The 17,881-nt window shown below is 53.0% G+C and overlaps 3 protein-coding genes across 3 annotated transcripts; 2 read left to right on the forward strand and 1 right to left on the reverse strand.

Moving 5' to 3' along the window:
- Positions 1-832: 832 nt before the first annotated feature.
- On the forward strand, positions 833-1,152 carry COL26b_004485 (uncharacterized protein; the record flags this gene model as incomplete). Its single annotated transcript, XM_053177360.1, has 2 exons — positions 833-1,044; positions 1,110-1,152. 2 exons carry the CDS (start codon positions 833-835, stop codon positions 1,150-1,152), a joined length of 255 nt encoding a protein of 84 aa, XP_053038719.1.
- Positions 1,153-10,126: 8,974 nt separating this feature from the next.
- On the forward strand, positions 10,127-10,932 carry CEL12C (Endoglucanase cel12C; the record flags this gene model as incomplete). The annotated part of the gene is made up of 2 exons (XM_053177361.1): positions 10,127-10,461; positions 10,533-10,932. The coding sequence occupies 2 exons, from the start codon at positions 10,127-10,129 to the stop codon at positions 10,930-10,932; spliced, it is 735 nt and encodes a 244-aa protein (XP_053038720.1).
- Positions 10,933-11,207: 275 nt separating this feature from the next.
- On the reverse strand, positions 11,208-13,592 carry COL26b_004487 (uncharacterized protein; the record flags this gene model as incomplete). Its single annotated transcript, XM_053177362.1, has 2 exons — positions 11,208-11,881; positions 12,296-13,592. 2 exons carry the CDS (start codon positions 13,590-13,592, stop codon positions 11,208-11,210), a joined length of 1,971 nt encoding a protein of 656 aa, XP_053038721.1.
- Positions 13,593-17,881: the final 4,289 nt, after the last annotated feature.

Here is a 17,881-nt window from a genome sequence, read left to right on the forward strand (position 1 = left end):
TAACCCTATGTTGAGTCTTTCGTGCAGCATACGAGAAATGAAAGTACTCTAACACTAGCCTTACTCACGAACAGCAAGAGCTCGATCGTCTTGACTTTGTGTCTGATTTTATCATCAAAATGACAGAAGGGGAGCTGTACCACGCTCCACTTGACTCCGCTAAGGTCCATCGAATTCTGGACGTTGGTACCGGAACTGGAATTTGTTGGTCAACCTCTCACATCGCTATCTTCAACCGCTAACAGTCCCTAGGGGCCGTCCAGATTGCTGATGAGTTTCCCAATGCCGAGGTTTGCCGGTCACACGATCCGCCGCTCTGCTCCCATCTAACGGTTGCCAGGTAATTGGGAACGACTTGAGCCCTGTCCAGATGGAATGGTGAGCTATGTTCGATGGTGACAAATACCTACCAAGTCATGCTAACGGATTAGGGTTCCACCTAACGTCAAGTTCGAGGTCGATGACGTTGAGAGCCCTTGGATTGGGCCCAAGTATGACTTCATCTTCAGCCGTATAATGGCCGGAGCAATTGCAGACTGGCCGCAACTGGTGCGGAATACTTTTGCGTAGGCGAAATCAACCACCCGCACGTTCAAGCCCTTCTAAATGACTAACGTACACTAGAAACACTAACCCAGGAGGTTGGGTCGAGTTCCAGGACTGGGATACTCTCTATCACTGCGACGACGGCACCCTTACCGAAGAAACCTTCATTATGAAGATGGACAGAATGTTCATCGATTCCTGTGGTATGATAGGCCGAGACCCACGGCCTGGTCCGCAACTTGAGGGATGGTTGAGAGACGCTGGATTTATCAACATTCGTCACAAAATGATCAAAGTGCCGATCGGAACTTGGGCGAAGGACGAGCGTCTGAAAGATCTCGGGTATATGAATTTGGTCCAGATCACCGATGGACTCGAAGCTTATAACATGAGACTGTTTACCGGAGTCCTTGGGTGGACTCAGATGGAGGCTCAGGTGCTCTTTGCTGAATGTCGCAAAGAGATGAAGTCGAACCTTTACCACGGCCATTGTCAGTTGTAAGTATCCCCAAACTTGAATCCGTGCAGTGAGCAAGGTATGAACTCATGCTAATTTGTTACAGTCACGTGGTTTATGGTCAAGTTCCGGAAGCCGACGCGAAGTAAGAGGTGTGGAAATGAAGATATCTAGATGCCGATGTTGTTTTCTTAGATTGAATTGACTTGCCATGCCTTATTGTGGGAGTAGTCCGTCTATGTACATGTGTTTCTTTTGATTAACTACTCAACCTCATTATACTCCCCCGCAGGTTTGTGAAGAGACTGAGAAAACTTTATTTATTTTAAGGGTTCCCCTGGGGCCTGAGGAGTACTCCGGCAGACCCGGGCTCTCCAGACGGCCCAGAAAATGACTTACGACTCAGGTTGCTCAGCTCACAACACTGATCAGCGCATTTCAGTTCCTGTCTTAGCACATCATCCCTGGCAATTACTCGAAAGCAGTATAATCCAAACCTTCGCTTTCGCAAAAGACCCAGCTACGCCGTGATGAGTAAACATAGCCTTTGAATGTTCCTCAACTAGTGTCGGATACGCCGAGAGCAAGCATCAACAATCGACCATGCTAGAAAGCCTTCAAATTGTGTATAAAGCCCCGTCGTCGAGATTTCCCGGACTTTGAAATCATTTTCTCAACTACCTTATCTCGCAATTAATCGTACCAAGATCAAAATGCAGCTATCCAACCACATCATCGCCCTTGCTGCGGCTCTCTTCTGCGCGGCCACTGTCTCGGCTGACTGCAACTTCTACGACGGCGGTTGCCCCGCAAACACCTGTTTCTTGCGCGGAACGGACACACAGGTTGTCTGCTGTGACAACGGAGATCCGGAGTGCTAAACGATGTGTATGTCAAACCTCTGCATCTTCTGATACCTCATTGAAGGGGCACGAGGCGAAGTCTTCGAGGTGCTGACTTTGTTGAAGGCTATTTCAAGCCGAGTGAACATAGTTGCAAGGAGTTGATTGAAGGGTTACGAAAAATCGACGGCCGAGGCTCGATGGAGGAGATTTTTCAAGCCGTCATGATTAACTCTTCCCCAGTGTCAAGTAATTCTCTGAGGAGGGTTCGACCCATTCGCTGTTGGTCTCGACAGCGGCTTTGGTCGCGGTTTTGTCCCGCCAGGCTTTGTTGATGACCGGATTGTATCTACATAAGCGCCATGGCCCATGTCGCCAAATACATGCAAACATTTAACCGGCTTTCTCTTTTCGTCCCTTATCATATCTCCGGCTTTCAAAACTCGTATTTCAAAACTCGTAGGAGTTACTCGCATACGTGTAAACCTGGGCTTATGTGGACACTCTATACAATCAAGCTCCCCCGGATCAGCCTCGTCTGTGCTAGTTGATTGGTAAGAATGCCAGATTTGGCGTCATTTGCTGGAAGAGTTTGACGACTTTGATAGATGTTTTAGGTCACGAAAGACTGCCAAAAGAATCGACCGCTGAATTATTCGGCCAGGAGTCTGTTATCAAATATCGTGAACCTTTCCAATGAGTCGAAGCAAATACTGCTATATGTCGGCCTTCTACACCAGAGCACCACGCATGCAGTCATCTCTAATCGGCTTCCACGGCATAACAGACTGACCGAAACTAAGTACACAAAATGGCGCTGCAAGGAGCGAGATGAGTGTTCGCGCTCGAGCTGATAGCGATGAAAGCGGAAGCTTCGATGTTAGAGTAATGCTATTCAAAGCGGCAAGTTCGTTGCGAAATTGTCGCAAAACGTCCTCGATATCTAGGGGGTGCAGGTGTGGTTGACACTGAGACAGGCAGGCCCCGTATGTGTCTTCATCTTGAAGTTGGAGAACGCGACGAATCAGATAAAAGGAGGACGTATCCAATACGATGACGCAACTTATCTGCACCGAGATCGAGACCGCGCGCGACCCATTAGAGAGCAATAATCTCCAGTCGAAACCTGCATGCTGAAAATCTTTCACCAGCCGATGTAGTGGTAGTTAGCCAGCATGCACCAATAATGCCTTGAGAACCGGCAAACCAGGGTTCCGGTTGCCTCACGATGCCTTACCATTCAAGTACGACGCCTGAAGCGTAAACGAAGGGGCTGTGTAATATCCTTACGGGGAGAAACCTTCAGGTTATCTCCTACTGGCTCGCTAATCCATCTTCAGCCTTTTGGTGTTTTCTGCTGGCTCGCAACGCGGGGCGCAGCTGGAATAAGTGCGCTGAGAATAGGCAAAGAACCAGGGCCAGCAGCAGGCTGCAGGGCAGCGCGCCTTCGATGCATGCAGCCAGGCATCATGGCCTGCAACTAGGTCTGACCCCCTGCATATTGATGTGAAAGCCACCGCGATCGGTGTTGCAGGTCAACCATATTAAATCCCCAGAAAAGACGATCGGGGGCGGGCTGGTAGATCTACTGCTAATTCACCATTGACCATGCTTTCAAGCACTTATGTCCTCAAATGGCAGATCCTCTAAGCATTGCGGCCTCCATTGCCGGTCTCCTGGCTGCAGCTGGAAAGGTATACACCGTTGTATCCGGGTTCATCGACAGCACTGCAAATGCGCCACAGTCGGCAGCAGCAACACTGGAGGCCGTTGGGGAGATCAAGCTGGCATTATCTTCCGTTCAGTCCATGATAGACTCGCTTCATCATCTTTCAGCATCTCGCAAAGGGTTGATCCAGCTGGAGCATCTCGCTATCATCATTACGAATGCAGTGTTTACCCTCTCAAAGATTGAATCCCTCGTCTGCCAAAAAGATGGCTTCCGGTATCGGTTGCGATGGGTTTGGAATGAAAAGAGGGTTTTGAGTCTTTTGCCTCGACTAGAGTCTCAAAAGGCGTCGCTAACATTGATCGTTAGCGTTCTTCAAAGGTACCGTTCAATTCCTTTGAGTTTCCAGCGCGGGGCTGACTGGGGTTTAGCCACTCTAATGCCGAGGCGCTTCGCTGTTACGATGAGATGCTTGTCAAGATGGAGGAGGTCCTCGAGCAGAACAGAACTCTCGGCCAACATTTGCGGCTTATGGAAGACCGAGGTCCTTTGGATGTTCGATCCGTCAAGTTCATGGATGACGCAATGTCAATTATGTCCAGTCGCCGCTCACTACGCAGTATGACTTCGTTACCATTTTCAAGAGCGAGGCCATCGTCGTCATTGTCTTCGAGACAAGTTGATTTCGCAAGATGGGACTTTGAGATTGCCCTTCAAAGGTCGAGAGTGTACAGTCGTTCCCACTCGAACCAGTGCGACGTATCTTACACAACGTCAACTGCGCCCACAAATGCGTGGAGCATGCTCTCCGGTCTCAGTCTAAATGACATCTCAGTCGTTTCTGCCTTCCGCCTACCCATCACCCTTAACGACGTACACTTGGTTGCCCCAGGGTCAACCTTCTCCGCCATGTTCATGGAGCAAGCTCTTCCTGTACGCCCACAAGGTAATTCAAGGAGGGCTACAGTGCAAAACACATCGTACCCGAAGCCTGCAATGGCTTGGAACCGACAGACTTCTATACGAAGTTTAATATCAACCTCCATGGAGACTCCCGAGATCCCTGTAGCAAGACGAGTGCCGAGTATGGAGTCATCGAGAGCCTTGCCAAAAATAAAGTGAGTGTAGAAATCAACCTTGGGATGGAATTTGGCTCATTTTCCTGCAGAGTGGTAGTGATAGGGGACTCGAACGCGTTGAAAAGCAAGATGATTCACACTTTCATGGGCGATGCCCCAGTTGCAGCACACGCAGATATCCCAAAGGGGTCTGATTGCTCGCGAAGCACTGTGAAGTATGTTTCCGGAACAATGAAATTTGCTTCCATGATTGCTTCCATGAAGCAAGCTGTTGCGACTTCAGCTGACGCTCATCAGATTGAATGATATTTATGTTGACCTTGAGCTTCACGACACCACTGGAGTGGAGGATTATTCTTCTCTCCTGAATATGGCATGTTCAGAAGTAGATGTCTTCCTGTTTCTTTCGCGAAAATACAGCGACACCCAGTTTCAATCCGTCGGGGAACGCTGGGTGCCGGAGATCTCTGGGATCTTTCCTGGTGTTCCATATCTCATCGTCGGCACCCATGAAGGGAGTGATGAGGAAATCCTGGATGAAGATCTCGCCAAGTTTGCAGCATCCTCCGTTCGTGGGAGAAAATTGGCCGAAGCACTGGAGTCAGTCCGCTATGTGGACTGCGACGTAGGAGATGTACAGGCTGTTCAGGCCTTGATTGGTCAGGTGGGAACATCTCCCTTTTTCCGCATCGGTCAAAAGATAATGGATTGCCAGAGTACGCTAATCCACATGACAGACAGTGGTAGCAGCAAAGAAGGTGAAGCTATCAGTACGCAAACCTGGAGTTCCAGTTCGGGCTGCTGAAGCCGTAGACACAATGACGGAAAAGGGTCCAACCATAGAGGAGACGCCACTGGATATTGAAGAGCCTGGCCACCTAATTTACAAATACGGAAGCCTTTTCCGGTTCCATGATGGTCGTCTGTTCCAACGAAACAATGAGCGGGGTTCTTGGGACGAAGTTATTTGGACGCAACGGTGAAAAGGTCTCTACCAAATCACAGCCGTTTAAGATGCATCCCGTTGCACGAAAGATCTGTAATCTTAATCCACAATCATGCTCATGTTGCTTCACAGACCCTTAGAAACAACTTCGCTATGACGTCAGATCACCAGGACTTGATCATTATCTATTACTACCCGTCTAGACTCTGGAGTACTCCATTTGAAACAGTGAGACGGAGACTGCTATGCCATGAACTGCCAAATGGAACCAAACTTTTGGCCTGGATGTGATTGAAAACCGAGATGCAACAATCCCTCAGTTCGGTTCTTGGACTTCCGCGCTTGCCGATGACTGGACGTGAAGGGCGCACAAGAGCCTTGGTTTATCCCCTCACGCGGCTTCACCTGCTTCATTCCGCGAGAAAGTAGACGGAGAACGGCGGGCACCGCAGGTGGTCTAAGGCTTGCTCGTGAGAGTTGACGGGCATCAATGAAGACCTTACATTCCAGCACTTTCCTATGCCAAGTTGATAACCAACTTGTGGAAACTGTCAGTATCTTTCCCTAACTTGTCAATCCCTGAACAGGGGCCGAGATCTTCGGCGACAGCCATAGGCTTCCTCGGACTTCAGCCGCTCATACGAACTCAGGTACCCGGCACCAATGCCCGGAGCACCAGTCCGTCGTCATCTAGATCTCGATCGAGGGCTGCAAGAGTCCTGCGGGCTGCTCAGCTGGGAGGCGCTAATGCACCAATCGCAAATACCTCTGGCTGCCAAAGACAGGAACCACAAGGACCAGGACCAGGCCGTTAGTCATTTGGGGACCCTTCGAAGGAAAGCATGGATCTCAGTTCAAGTGGGGGCCGGAAACCAGCAAACCACCCACGGAAACCGACCTGTCGCAGAATCCAAGACCAAGGAAGGGGAACTGAAAAGTCTTTTCCCCCCCATAACGCGACTCTCACATCACGCCCACTCACACACATGCAACATTCCCCGGATCCCATCTTCCTGCATACCCTAGTGGCGCTCCGTAGCCTCGTCCCTGGAGGTAGTGAGACTAACCTCCTAACGCAGTTGTAGTTTTCCCAATGTGTCGACCTGCAGATATCGGGGAGAGACATGCATGTACTAAGAATTCGGACAGCGCCCGTAAGAAAGCCCACATGCAAGATGGGGCATGAAGGGTTGTGCAGAGATATCACGCACGTCAAGGAAGCCACAAGACACAGGTATCAAGCCTCATTTCCGTTTCCCCATCCGCACAGCCGTACGGCCTTGTGAGATCATCGTCTGAGATATTGAAGATCAGCAAGGTATTCAGCGACCCGTTTGAAATTTCTCCATCCGCCTTCCGCCCTCCACCGTCACAAAGTCTTTCATGAAACTCCCCTTGGAGGCGTTTCTCAAACATTGCATTCTTCCCAGCATCAAGACGCGTGGTCAGCTCACCCGAAGCACGCCTAGCCCCCGTGGAAAACAATGGGAACAAACCGGACAAGAGAACTAGTAAAACTTTGCAAGTGCCTCATCCGACACATGCCAGTCCAATTTGTCTCGACCCCTAATCTACTGAATCGTGGGTAGAGAATGTCAAGATAGACACACACATCAAACAGACCAAGTCTAGCCCGTTATGAGAGCCAAGCCACCGAGAAACACACACACACATACACACATTCAACGCTGGGCCTTTAGGCTCCCGCCCGCGCGATTTACCACGTCTCATTCCCCGATAGTGCCCGTTCCTCGGTCTATCCAATCCACGCCTGGCCCAGACAGGCCCGCAAAAGCCGTCCCGGCCGGCTCACCTCTAGTGTCTCAGTCCGTCTCCTTTCGACCCCTGTCACAGTGCGACTTCACCTGCACCACCCTTTCATCTCTGCCTTCTGGGCAATTTGAGCCTCCTCAACTTCACTACACATGGTCCCAAGCACGTGGAACCTTTTCCGTCTAATCCTGCCTAAGGCTTCCCATCCATGGACAGCTCCGATCGGGAACGCACGCCAGATGAGACAGTGCGGTGTTGAGTTGCCCTCAGGGATTCACAACAACTCAAATCCCATTCCTCGGGGTTTCGTATCCTCGTCCCGGAAGCCTAGTGCCTACGCAAACCCTCTCCTGTGCGTTTACGAAAGACACGAGTCCAGAGTCAAGAATCTCACACGCCCCGGGCTCACGAAAAGCAATGTCTTCAGATTAGAGTTGCGTCCGTTCTCCCGGCCGCGCTACTCAGCTGAACCCGCCGCTAAGTACCAACACGCCCCCCTTCCACCCCCCTTTTTCTCGCCCAACCATCACCACTATCGCTAACTTGTCATCGTGGACCCCGTCGCGAAGCGTCGGGGACCAGCTCCACCAGATGCCAGGCACGACGCACGTCCGCGGGCCAGGGGCAAGGAAGGCCCAAGGAGAAAGGCTAGACGTGCATCCAAGACAATTGCCAGGTTCGGGGTCGATCGTCCCAAGATTGTGGGAAAAGGGTCACCAACAGGCGCGTCCCCCCCCCCCCCCCCCGGGGGGTCCCTGGGCCCTGGCACCCTCGAATTCTTGGGAGGCGTTCAATGTTCACTGGCGTTTTCCCTCCAAATGGCGTAATCTAACCCAGCCATGGTAGGTGACCCTTCCCAGCTCACATCTCATATCCGTCAGAGCCGCTGGCCACGCGAAGTGCAGATACGAAGACCAGGAAAAACCAAAAAAATGACGATGGTAAAACCATTCCTCTCAGAGGCTTCCACCCCGAGTCTAGCAGACAAGCGTGTAGAAAAACCAAACATGTCAGCATTGCTGAGTTCTCGACGCCGTCATGGCCATCGCCATGCTAACGAAGAACGCCTAGAGGGGTAAAAAAAAACCAATTACCGCAGCGTTTTGTCAACTCTCACAATCTCACAATTCAGCGAATATTTCCTCCGCGAGGGCTTTCTTTTGCACTTGCCCATTCGGAAGGTTTTGGGAAGAACTGGAGACAGAGTGGCGCTGTCAGCCAGGCCTTCTTCACCACGAGGGCTCACGGCGGGGAGCAGCTGAAGTGAGCCATGGCGCCAGCTCACCCACAATAGGCTGTTTGGAAATGTCTTTCTATCTCGATTCAGACTTCATGGCTGGAATAGGATGCCGTTCGATGCCCGTATGTTGCTTGTTTCTCAGCCTAAGCTGACATCAAGTGCCTTGATGAGCCCGGAGCCATCCTCGCTCTCTGGGTGGTTGCGGGTGACGCCAATCGGTAAATGAATTATGGAGTCGCGCATGAGGACGAGTGAGAATCCCATCTCGTTGAACCTCCCTCTTGAAACAGAATATTGAGTCCAAACCAACACTAGGCGATGATGACCAAGAGATTTTGCCGAAGCCGATCGGGGACAAAATCGTCAATCAGGAGATCGCCTGGGAGACCCGATCGGGTGTACCATGTACGTAATGTATTGCCTACCTTATGGGACCGGAGCACGGAGCAGCCAGACTCCGGGACTACCGCCGGAGCCCTCCGGCCTGGAATAGCCGGCCACGGATGACCAATGTGTCTGTGAAATTCAATGCCAGTGAGCTGTCAGGCGAAGAAACGCAGCCAAGTAAACGATCCATGTGAACAGAGGGCTCAATCCGCACAACTCTCCGCTGCGTTTCCCAAAATTGACGGTCTTCTTCATTCCCGCCAATCCCAGATGATTGATCCCGCCTGCTACCCCACCATCCAGGTCGGAGTCCGGGGTGCGGATGCGGCAGTCAACCCCGCATTCGCCGGCAGTCCCAGTTCCAGTACCAGGGCAAGGAAATATCCCGTGAATCCCGTCGACGCAAAGGTCCACGAGAGTGGGTGCGCCAAGTGATGTCGGCAGTGCTGGGAAATTCAAGCCTTGGCCTTGGTGAAGACTCAGTCAACTATCCGACCTCCAAATGATATCTGGATTGCAGAATTGAACTTTGAGATTCAGTCCATGGAGTGTGTCGTAAAGAATCACTCCGTTGTTGAGTTTGAGTTGAATGATACCAGAAAGAGCTTCAAAGAATTTCGTGTCACTCATGAGTCCCCGGCCGCTCGCCAACAGCCGGGTTCCCCTGATTCGTGGTTTCGACAAACCCCCGCAACATGCGTGCCCCGTCTTCCGGTTCCCGACAGCACCCCGGGAGCCGCCAATCGCAGACAAGAATTGTGCTAGCTCAAATGTGACTGTGCTGTCGAACAGGGACGTTAAATCAGGAGAGGGCATGATCATCGTTGCCCCAAGTAAAAGCTGTCAGCCCCTGGCATATTGGATCTCTCGTGACCTCCCATTCTGGGGTCTTTGCGGAAGGTAGGTTGCCTTTCTCAATAAGAGCTATGAGCGCAGTGTAACCATTCGCGCGGATGAAGAGGTAATTCCACATGGATTCGTTTGATGCCGGTCGACGGGAAAATAGATGACTGATGGAGCTTGCCATATTATCGCCAAGAAACTCAAAACAAAGCATCCTATAAATGCCGTCGGGTGAATATATAAACATCCGTGGTCATGGATATCTTGTATCTCGCATACCTCTGCCCCAAGCCCGTCTCTGATCCGCTCCCAGCCCCACGCTCCCCGTTCCGAGCCCCGTCACAATGAAGTTCTCCGCCATCCTCGCCCTCCTGCCCCTGGCGGCCCTCGCCACGCCGACACCCACCGTCGAGAAGCGCGCGTCCACCTACTGCGGCCAGTGGGACTCCGCCGTCACCGGCACGTACACCGTCTACAACAACCTCTGGGGCATGTCCTCCGGCACCGGCAGCCAGTGCACCACCCTGACCGGCCTGTCCGGCAGCAACCTCGTCTGGTCCACCAAGTGGAGCTGGTCCGGCGGCCAGTACAACGTCAAGTCGTACGCCAACGCCGTCGTCAGCATCACCAAGAAGGCGTTGAGCTCCATCGGCAGTATCCCCTCGACCTGGAACTGGAGGTACGTAGTCCAAATCCCTTTGCCATCCCGTTCAAGTGAGAGGAGGAATATGCTAACATGACCATGAACAGCTACTCCGGAAGCGGTCTCGTCGCAAACGTCGCCTACGACCTCTTCACCTCCTCCACGGCCTCGGGCTCCGCGCAGTACGAGATCATGATCTGGCTCGGCTCCCTCGGCGGCGCCGGCCCCATCTCCGCCACCGGCAGCACCATCGCGACCCCGACCGTCGCCGGCCGCACCTGGAACCTGTACAAGGGCACCAACGGCCAGATGACCGTCTTCAGCTTCGTCGCCCCCAGCAACGTTCAGAGCTTCAGCGGCGACCTCAAGGCCTTCGTCACCTACCTCATCAACAGCCAGGGCCTGCCCTCGTCCCAGATCCTGCAGAGCATCGGCGCCGGCACCGAGCCCTTCGTCGGCTCCAACGCCGTCTTCACGACCTCGGCGTACACCGCGGTCCTGAACTGAGTGAGTGTGAATGCGGGCTTAGGTCAGCTCGCGGGCGCTAGTGCAGATGAGCTGTCAGTTGGTTAGTTGTGGAGTTCTGCGCAAGCTGAGACAGACATGTCGATTTGGCATTAGTGTCTTTGAGCAGCTGGATCCTCCTTCTTCTTTCCTGTTCATACTTATTCCAAAACAAAGTATATATCACAAATGACCAAAATGCTTTGGGATTGAACCACCGTAAAGAGACGAGACAGAAACAAAACGTTGTGAAAGAGACATTTGAACATTGAAAGCTGCTATCGCCAGTAGTTTGGCGCTCGACAGTGTGCCACGCTCTGCTGAACAGAAACCTCGAGCTTTCCAGACCAAAAGGAATGCTGGAGAGGTCTGCTGACTCCAGCCATGCCTCCAACGGCCGCCTTCTTCGCTGCCTCGTATTCAGCCCTGCTCTCGAGCCGGAATTTCTTTATCGCCTCTAGAACATCCCGCATTTCGTGGAGTTTTGCGGGCTTCGGAGGCTTCAGCTCTGGCGGCATGACAATAGCGTCCCACGCCGCATGAAAGAGCAGTGCGCCCGGTGGGACGCCCGCCTTGATGTGGTCAGGTGTTGCGGGACCGACTCTTGTCCTCAGCACTGAGTGTTGTACCAACTTCATGTACTCATTAATTGCGGCGGTAGTCGGCACACCGGGTCCAATCCAGACTTTTCGTTGGAAAGATTGCCCATGCCATGTATCGTGAAGGTCCATGTATTCACCCTCATATTCACTGAACGGAAAGAAAGTTAAGCGGCCCGTTACCGGGTCAGCCAGGTGCATGGCAGTGGCCTCGACATCTGCCGCTTGCTTTTTGGTGGCGTTTTGGGGGCGGGGCTGATGCAGCTCGTCGCTGAAAAAGCTGAAGCCCTCGCCTCCGTCCAGAAGATCCCCGGCATCCAGGTCGTCTGATGTCGAGAACCCTGCAGAGTCCTCTGTTGATTCAGTCTCAAATTCGAGACGAAGATGGCGGACGCCGCGCAGCAGTGCAGGGCAACGCCGAGTGGAGGACAAGGACACCGACAACGACGACGACGTCTCTTGTATTGCGCGCTCTTGTAAACCCAGAAGTTTTAGGAAATGCACCAGTTTCTCAATTACAGGCCCACTTGACCGGCGGGGGATATTAGTCAAGGTAAGCGATGTCAGCCGGGGGTTCAAATCTGGCTCAAACGCCTGCGAGAAGGCCATTTCAGACCTTTCCCGGACGGTGGTCTCCGCCAACCAGTTGCACGCCATTTTTGAGAAGGCCTCTACCTCCAGTGTTGGTATCTGGGTAACAAGCGAATGGTGAAACCGAAGAGCCCTCAGATTGGACGAGAACACAGGTCGGAAGACGTGCGAGCAACCCAAGACACCGGATAGCCGCACGTCCTTTGGCCATGGGAGCGACTGCCTCGCATCAGATCGCTGCACGGGCTGGAAGGCCAGGCCATCGCAAGACAGCTCTTCGAGCTGGCCTTGGGAGCTTCTGATCAACCTCTCAACGCCTGCAGAGGTGATATGCGTGTCTGAGATGTGCAGATGCGTGATCCCGGCGGGCGCAGTGCAGACGTCGAGATGCGGCACCTCGGCCCAAGCAGGTACCGGCCGATCCATACTTCCTGCGAGTGCGGCCTTAACGTGATCCGCGATGTCTCGCCTTAATGGCGCACTGCCATTGGACCGGACTGCTTCGTCCTCCTGCAGGTCCCGAGTCGCATCGGCGGAGTAGACCGGGGCATCGACAAAGTGTCGCTCCGGATGTTTGAAGGTGCCGCTCCAGTCGGACTCTTGGGTAGAGACGAATCTGCCGTGGGAGTCATTGCCGTGGCCGTCGGATGACAATTTCCCTTCCGCCATGAACCGGGACTGAGACCGTAATGAGGGACTATTGAAGCACAATGCGGCGAATTCGTCAATGATTGCATCGGTAACGTTGTTCTCACTGAGATCTAAGCTCCACAGTCTGCCTTTGAAAGCTTGGAAAAGCTGTAAAGCAAGCCCGTCGTTGATCTCCCGGCGTCTTGCTTTGAGGGCCTTCAGATGGCACAGATGGCGACGTCCGTGAGCTACCGCCAAGAGCGGCTGCAGGGAGCCCGGAAGACCGGATACGTCCAGATAGACGAGATGTTGGAAGATGTTGGAGGTGAAAAAAGCAGACGGCAGCTGTGCCTCGCAGTGTGCCATGCTCAGCACCAACAGCGGGGGCGAAGCCCCCGAATTTGGGGCCGCATTCAAAGTGGCCGGGTCGGCCTCGGTGTGACCGTCCAACAAAATACACCGAAGGTTTGGGAGTACTCTAGGTAATAAACGCAGTGTCTCTGGTATTGTCCTGTTGGTATTGTGGAAGTGGGCGGTGTCCTTGGCGAACACACGAAAGTCAAGGGTGGTGATGAGGGACAGGGTAGACTGTCTAATGTGCTGCACGCGGTCGAAAGCAAAAGTAAGGTACCAGTCGAGGTCGTCGCTGGGATCCAGCCCCAACCGGCGGACGGCAACCAATGGGTCGTTCCAGAGGCGGGGAGCAAAAATTGCATAAAAATGCGTGCTAACAGAGCAAAGGCTGGAGAAGTCCTTGTACTCGACGTATGGTGCGACAAGCTCAAGCCAGTCGAGCCTGCTGACAGCATCCTGGTACGATGGCAATTGGGTGTCTTGGGCCATTGTCGCCTGATGAAACAGTTTGTCGGCCGACGATACGTTACAGCGAATGATCCTCCAGTGGTTGATGATCGTGGGCGATGGCCAGCGATGGCGGACGATGGCAAATGACGACGGACAGTGACAGATGGCGATAGAGATGACGATGGAGACGGCGACAAGGATGCAGCGACCTCCACTGCTGCTGCAATGCAGGAACTGCCCGCGAGCCGAACGGTACCTTACAGTGCAGCGAAAAGAGAAAAAGAAAGTAGCGCGAGAAACGCGGATGGTGAAAGAAATGCGAATGATGCAGGTCTCGTTCCAGTGAGCGACGATGCGCCAGAATGACGACGAAGTGGCGATCTAACCGAGGGGCCCCGCGTTTGTCGTTTGTCGTGTGTCGTTGGGATGAGATGGTGGTGTTGGTGGTTCAAGTAAGCGCAGGCGATCGGACGATGAGACGAATTGACGAGGTGGTGGCACCGTCGCACGTGTCCAACGTGTGTTTGCCCAACGACTGTGACGAACGGACGCCGTTGCCAGTTTGGATTGACAGATTGACAAGACAGACACAGTCCGGGCGCACCACACCTGTCTACGGACAGGTGAACCAGGCAACGAGGCTTGCTGGGCCGCCCGATTGCTTCTGCCGCCTCATGTTCAGTGTCGGCTGCTGCTTGACGTCAGGCGTCCCGGCCGAAGCTGGGGGCGTGAGATGCATGCCCACGCGGTTCGTCCGTACGTATTGAATTGCTTTGCACACGAATAAACAATGTGACGGAAATGATGGGGAACAGACTCCGTGTGGGCCAGGATGGGCTTGCGGCCGCTTCCGCTGGATTACATAAGGATTGGAGGCTTGGACAGTTACGCCACATCCGCCAGCCTCCCCCGTTTACTAGCAAGCCATTAGAGGTTGCCTAGACGCGATAATCAATAATCTCTTCCTTCAAATACAGTTGCCAGCTGAAAGAGAATGAGAGAAGTGACACGAGCCGGGGTCGGGAGGCCGCTTCGGCGCTAATGGCGCCTCCGGGACCCACCGAGCCCCATATGACGGCTTCCCCGGACCAATCCACCTGTGGCTCCGCTACCCGTGTCGCCGGCCGAGCGCCGGTCCCACATCAGCGCACGGCGCGGTCCTCGGCTTTGAAGCCTTGCTTTGGGGAAGGTTTGCGCTTCAGCCCCCCGTCAACTGTCAATCACTTCAACACCACGCCTTAATTCATCCACTCACTCAGCTGGAACAAGCAATCGCCAAGCTTGCATCCCCTGCTGTGATGGCAATCGTCGCAACCGAGCGCAAGCAGATCATCGATGGCGGAATTCCGCTTCACATCCATGCTCTTGATATTTTCCAAGACGATATCTTGCAGCCTGGGATATGGTGACTTAGGTATCTACGGGTAGAGCTAACATAAGCCAGATCTCGGTCTTGCCGTTCAACTCGTGAAATTTGTTTGCTTTGCGTCTATGCAAAGTAAAGGCGACTGTTTTCTTTTCATATCGCGGGCCACTGTACGGCTCCGGCCGAGAATGACTGTTGTTTGGAGTAAATGAACGACGCAGGAAACATCCGTAAAGAAACATCGAAACATGTTTGTTACGATCAGCAGGTCAATTAACAAATCCCCGACTGGTAGCACAACGTAATTGTCACCGTTGCAACCTAGGCCTCAGGAACGGTCACCCCTGCGTTCGAGGATGGGCAGCTGCAGCAAGCAAACCAGATGGCGCAGCTGTCCGCATTCGATCAGCTGCATCTCCTGCTGTGCAACGAAACGAACACAACAAAGCCATAACCTGAAACGTGCACTCAATAGTTGCATCTGAGCAAAGAAAAAAATCCTCCGTCTGGTTGCATACCGAGCTACCGGCCAAGATCGACGTCGTATGGGATCATCAATTCTTCAGAGTTCAATGAAGACTCACATCCGAGCGTTGGCTAGATTACTCAACGCTACATGGTGGCCTGATTGTAAGTCGCCCAATTTTCCATCATTTATGACTGATATTGACAACTCAGATAAACAAGGAAACGAGATGCCCACCAAGCCTAATCAGGGGCTTGGAAAGTGACAAGACCGAGATCGGCCATCAGGAAGGACTTCAGTCACATCGACGACCGATATAGACAGATGGCCAAAAGAGACTATGTAGAGCTAGGCAGTAGTGAAAAATCAGAAACAGGAAGACCAAAATCCATCCGCAGCACCAGAACCGCGAGGACGTTTGGCGGTTACACGGCATCCACCCTCGGCCGCCGCCTTTCCCCCGATCACCAAACCCCTTCAAGACAAGCCAGACGGAGATTTTCCAATTTTCTCCGATATCCAATGTGTCCCCTAATTGCCGGCCTCTGCAGTCTAGCCTTTTGCCTATCGCACCATCTCGCATTTTCGCCCCTGCCCCTGATGCACAACCCCCTGCCATGCCATCATCGTCGCCGTTCGGCCATCTCCCACCGAGCCCCTAGATTCCAGCGATATCGCCCCTGTCTCCTTCGTGCCCCTCTCGCACTCCATCCGCCTCATCCCGTGATCCAGCCCATTCGTTGCCCACAGGGGGGCCCAAAAGGACGACGGAAGCTTTCCCGAGCCCACATCGCTCCCAAAAACGGCCCTGGACGGCCTGAACCGCGCCCGTTGAGCGAACCCTTTCCGCCTCTGGGTTAACATAATGGAGCATAGTCACAACCTGGGCGGAGATGGGATGAACGGCTCGGAACCTACCAGTACAGCTGTCCTCATATACAGGGACGTTCCATGACAGTCGTCCCTCGCGGCGTCTTCGCCGAATCTGAGACAGGCATGTCAACCGAACCAGCTTTTCCCCCATCCACCTTACGCGCGTGAGTGGAGCAGCCAGCACCCTAAACTCGCACGCTCGGTCGGGATCAGCACAGGGACCTGCCGAGATGAGCCTCGAGAGGAGGTTTCACCTCAGCCTAGTGCACGTCGATAGGGCCCTCCAAGAATGCTACCGCGCAAGGAACGATGGGAAGGGGGCAGAGAGAATTGATTGATGCTAGTGATGCTACCTTGCAAAGGCAAAAGAAGGCCCAGATCGGGAACGCCTCGGTACTTGCGCCAATCATGGCCCCACTGCGATTTCCCAAACGGCCGAAGAGGGCATGCACGATGCAAGCTGAACCAAGATTGCGTCTGCGACCTGCGCGGCGTTGCTGCGAACCTGCGTCTGTCTGCTTTTCCTCAACAAGCTGCAGACGGGACTAACGCACGAGAGAAATGACCAAACATTTGATGTTTTTTTTCTGCTCTTTGCTTCCAAATAACGTGCATTGAAACTTTTTGTGACTGCGATAGCGGAAGACCCACTCATGCATGTGTCCTGTTTTGATTTCGGTTCTCAACTCTCTCTTCTTGCTGTCTCTTCATGGTGTAGCAATTTGTCTAATCTTCCACTCGTGCTTGCAAAAAAAATGATCTTCGTATCCTCGCCAGTACAGAGTAGTACAGTGTATCAAAAGAAATCTCAGATGGGCAACATCATCATTCAGCCGTCATCTGCCGCCCCCCTCCCGAACCATTTTTTCGCCGTTGACTTTCAGAATCTCGCCGCCACGGTAGACTAAGACAAACAAGTTGGCCTCTCCTCCCAGGAATTCGCGCCTTTGCACCACCCAATCCGCTATCCTCCTCTCCCACCTTGGTCTTTCTCACAACTTCTTTTTTGTCTCCTATTCCGAACAAAAATTTTTGTGTCTGATGATAAAAATATATGTGTCTCGTCTTTTGTGTGTGTGATTTTGTCGAGTAAATCGTAGAAAAGAATGCATGTAACGTCGTTGCGTAGTAGTAAAAAAGAACCGATGCCACCATAAAACCTCTGATAAAGCAAAAGCATCCTCCCTTCCAACTGACCCCCCCTTTCCAACTTTGAAACAGTGTAAAAATGCAGACAAATTTCCTTGACGAACGCCTCCCGCGGGAATCAAAAACTTGGGTTTTGGTTGGTGCAACGGAACATGAAAAGTTATTACAGGTTAAGAATTTTTTGTGTGAGTTTGTTGTTTAACAGTTTGTTGGTTGGTTGGTTGGTGCGGTCAAAGGCACCCCGGGGGCCCCCAACTCCCCCCATGTCATGTCGTTGCAAGGATGGGGAGGAAGCAAGCAGCGTGGCGTGCCAGGCGCAGCAGCCCTGTCTCGCAGGAGGTAGCGAGGTTGAACGGCCGTAATTTTGCTGCCATCCCGCGTCTTGGCAGGTCCCCTCTCCTCTTTCTCGGCCGCAGCGCAACCCCCCCCCCCCGGGGCCTGCGTGTCTCACAGCCGCGCCAGGCGCACTCGACC

The sequence above is a fragment of the Colletotrichum chrysophilum genome (assembly GCF_026319265.1).
Source record: "Colletotrichum chrysophilum strain AFK26 chromosome Unknown scaffold_27, whole genome shotgun sequence".
NCBI lineage: Eukaryota > Fungi > Ascomycota > Sordariomycetes > Glomerellales > Glomerellaceae > Colletotrichum > Colletotrichum chrysophilum.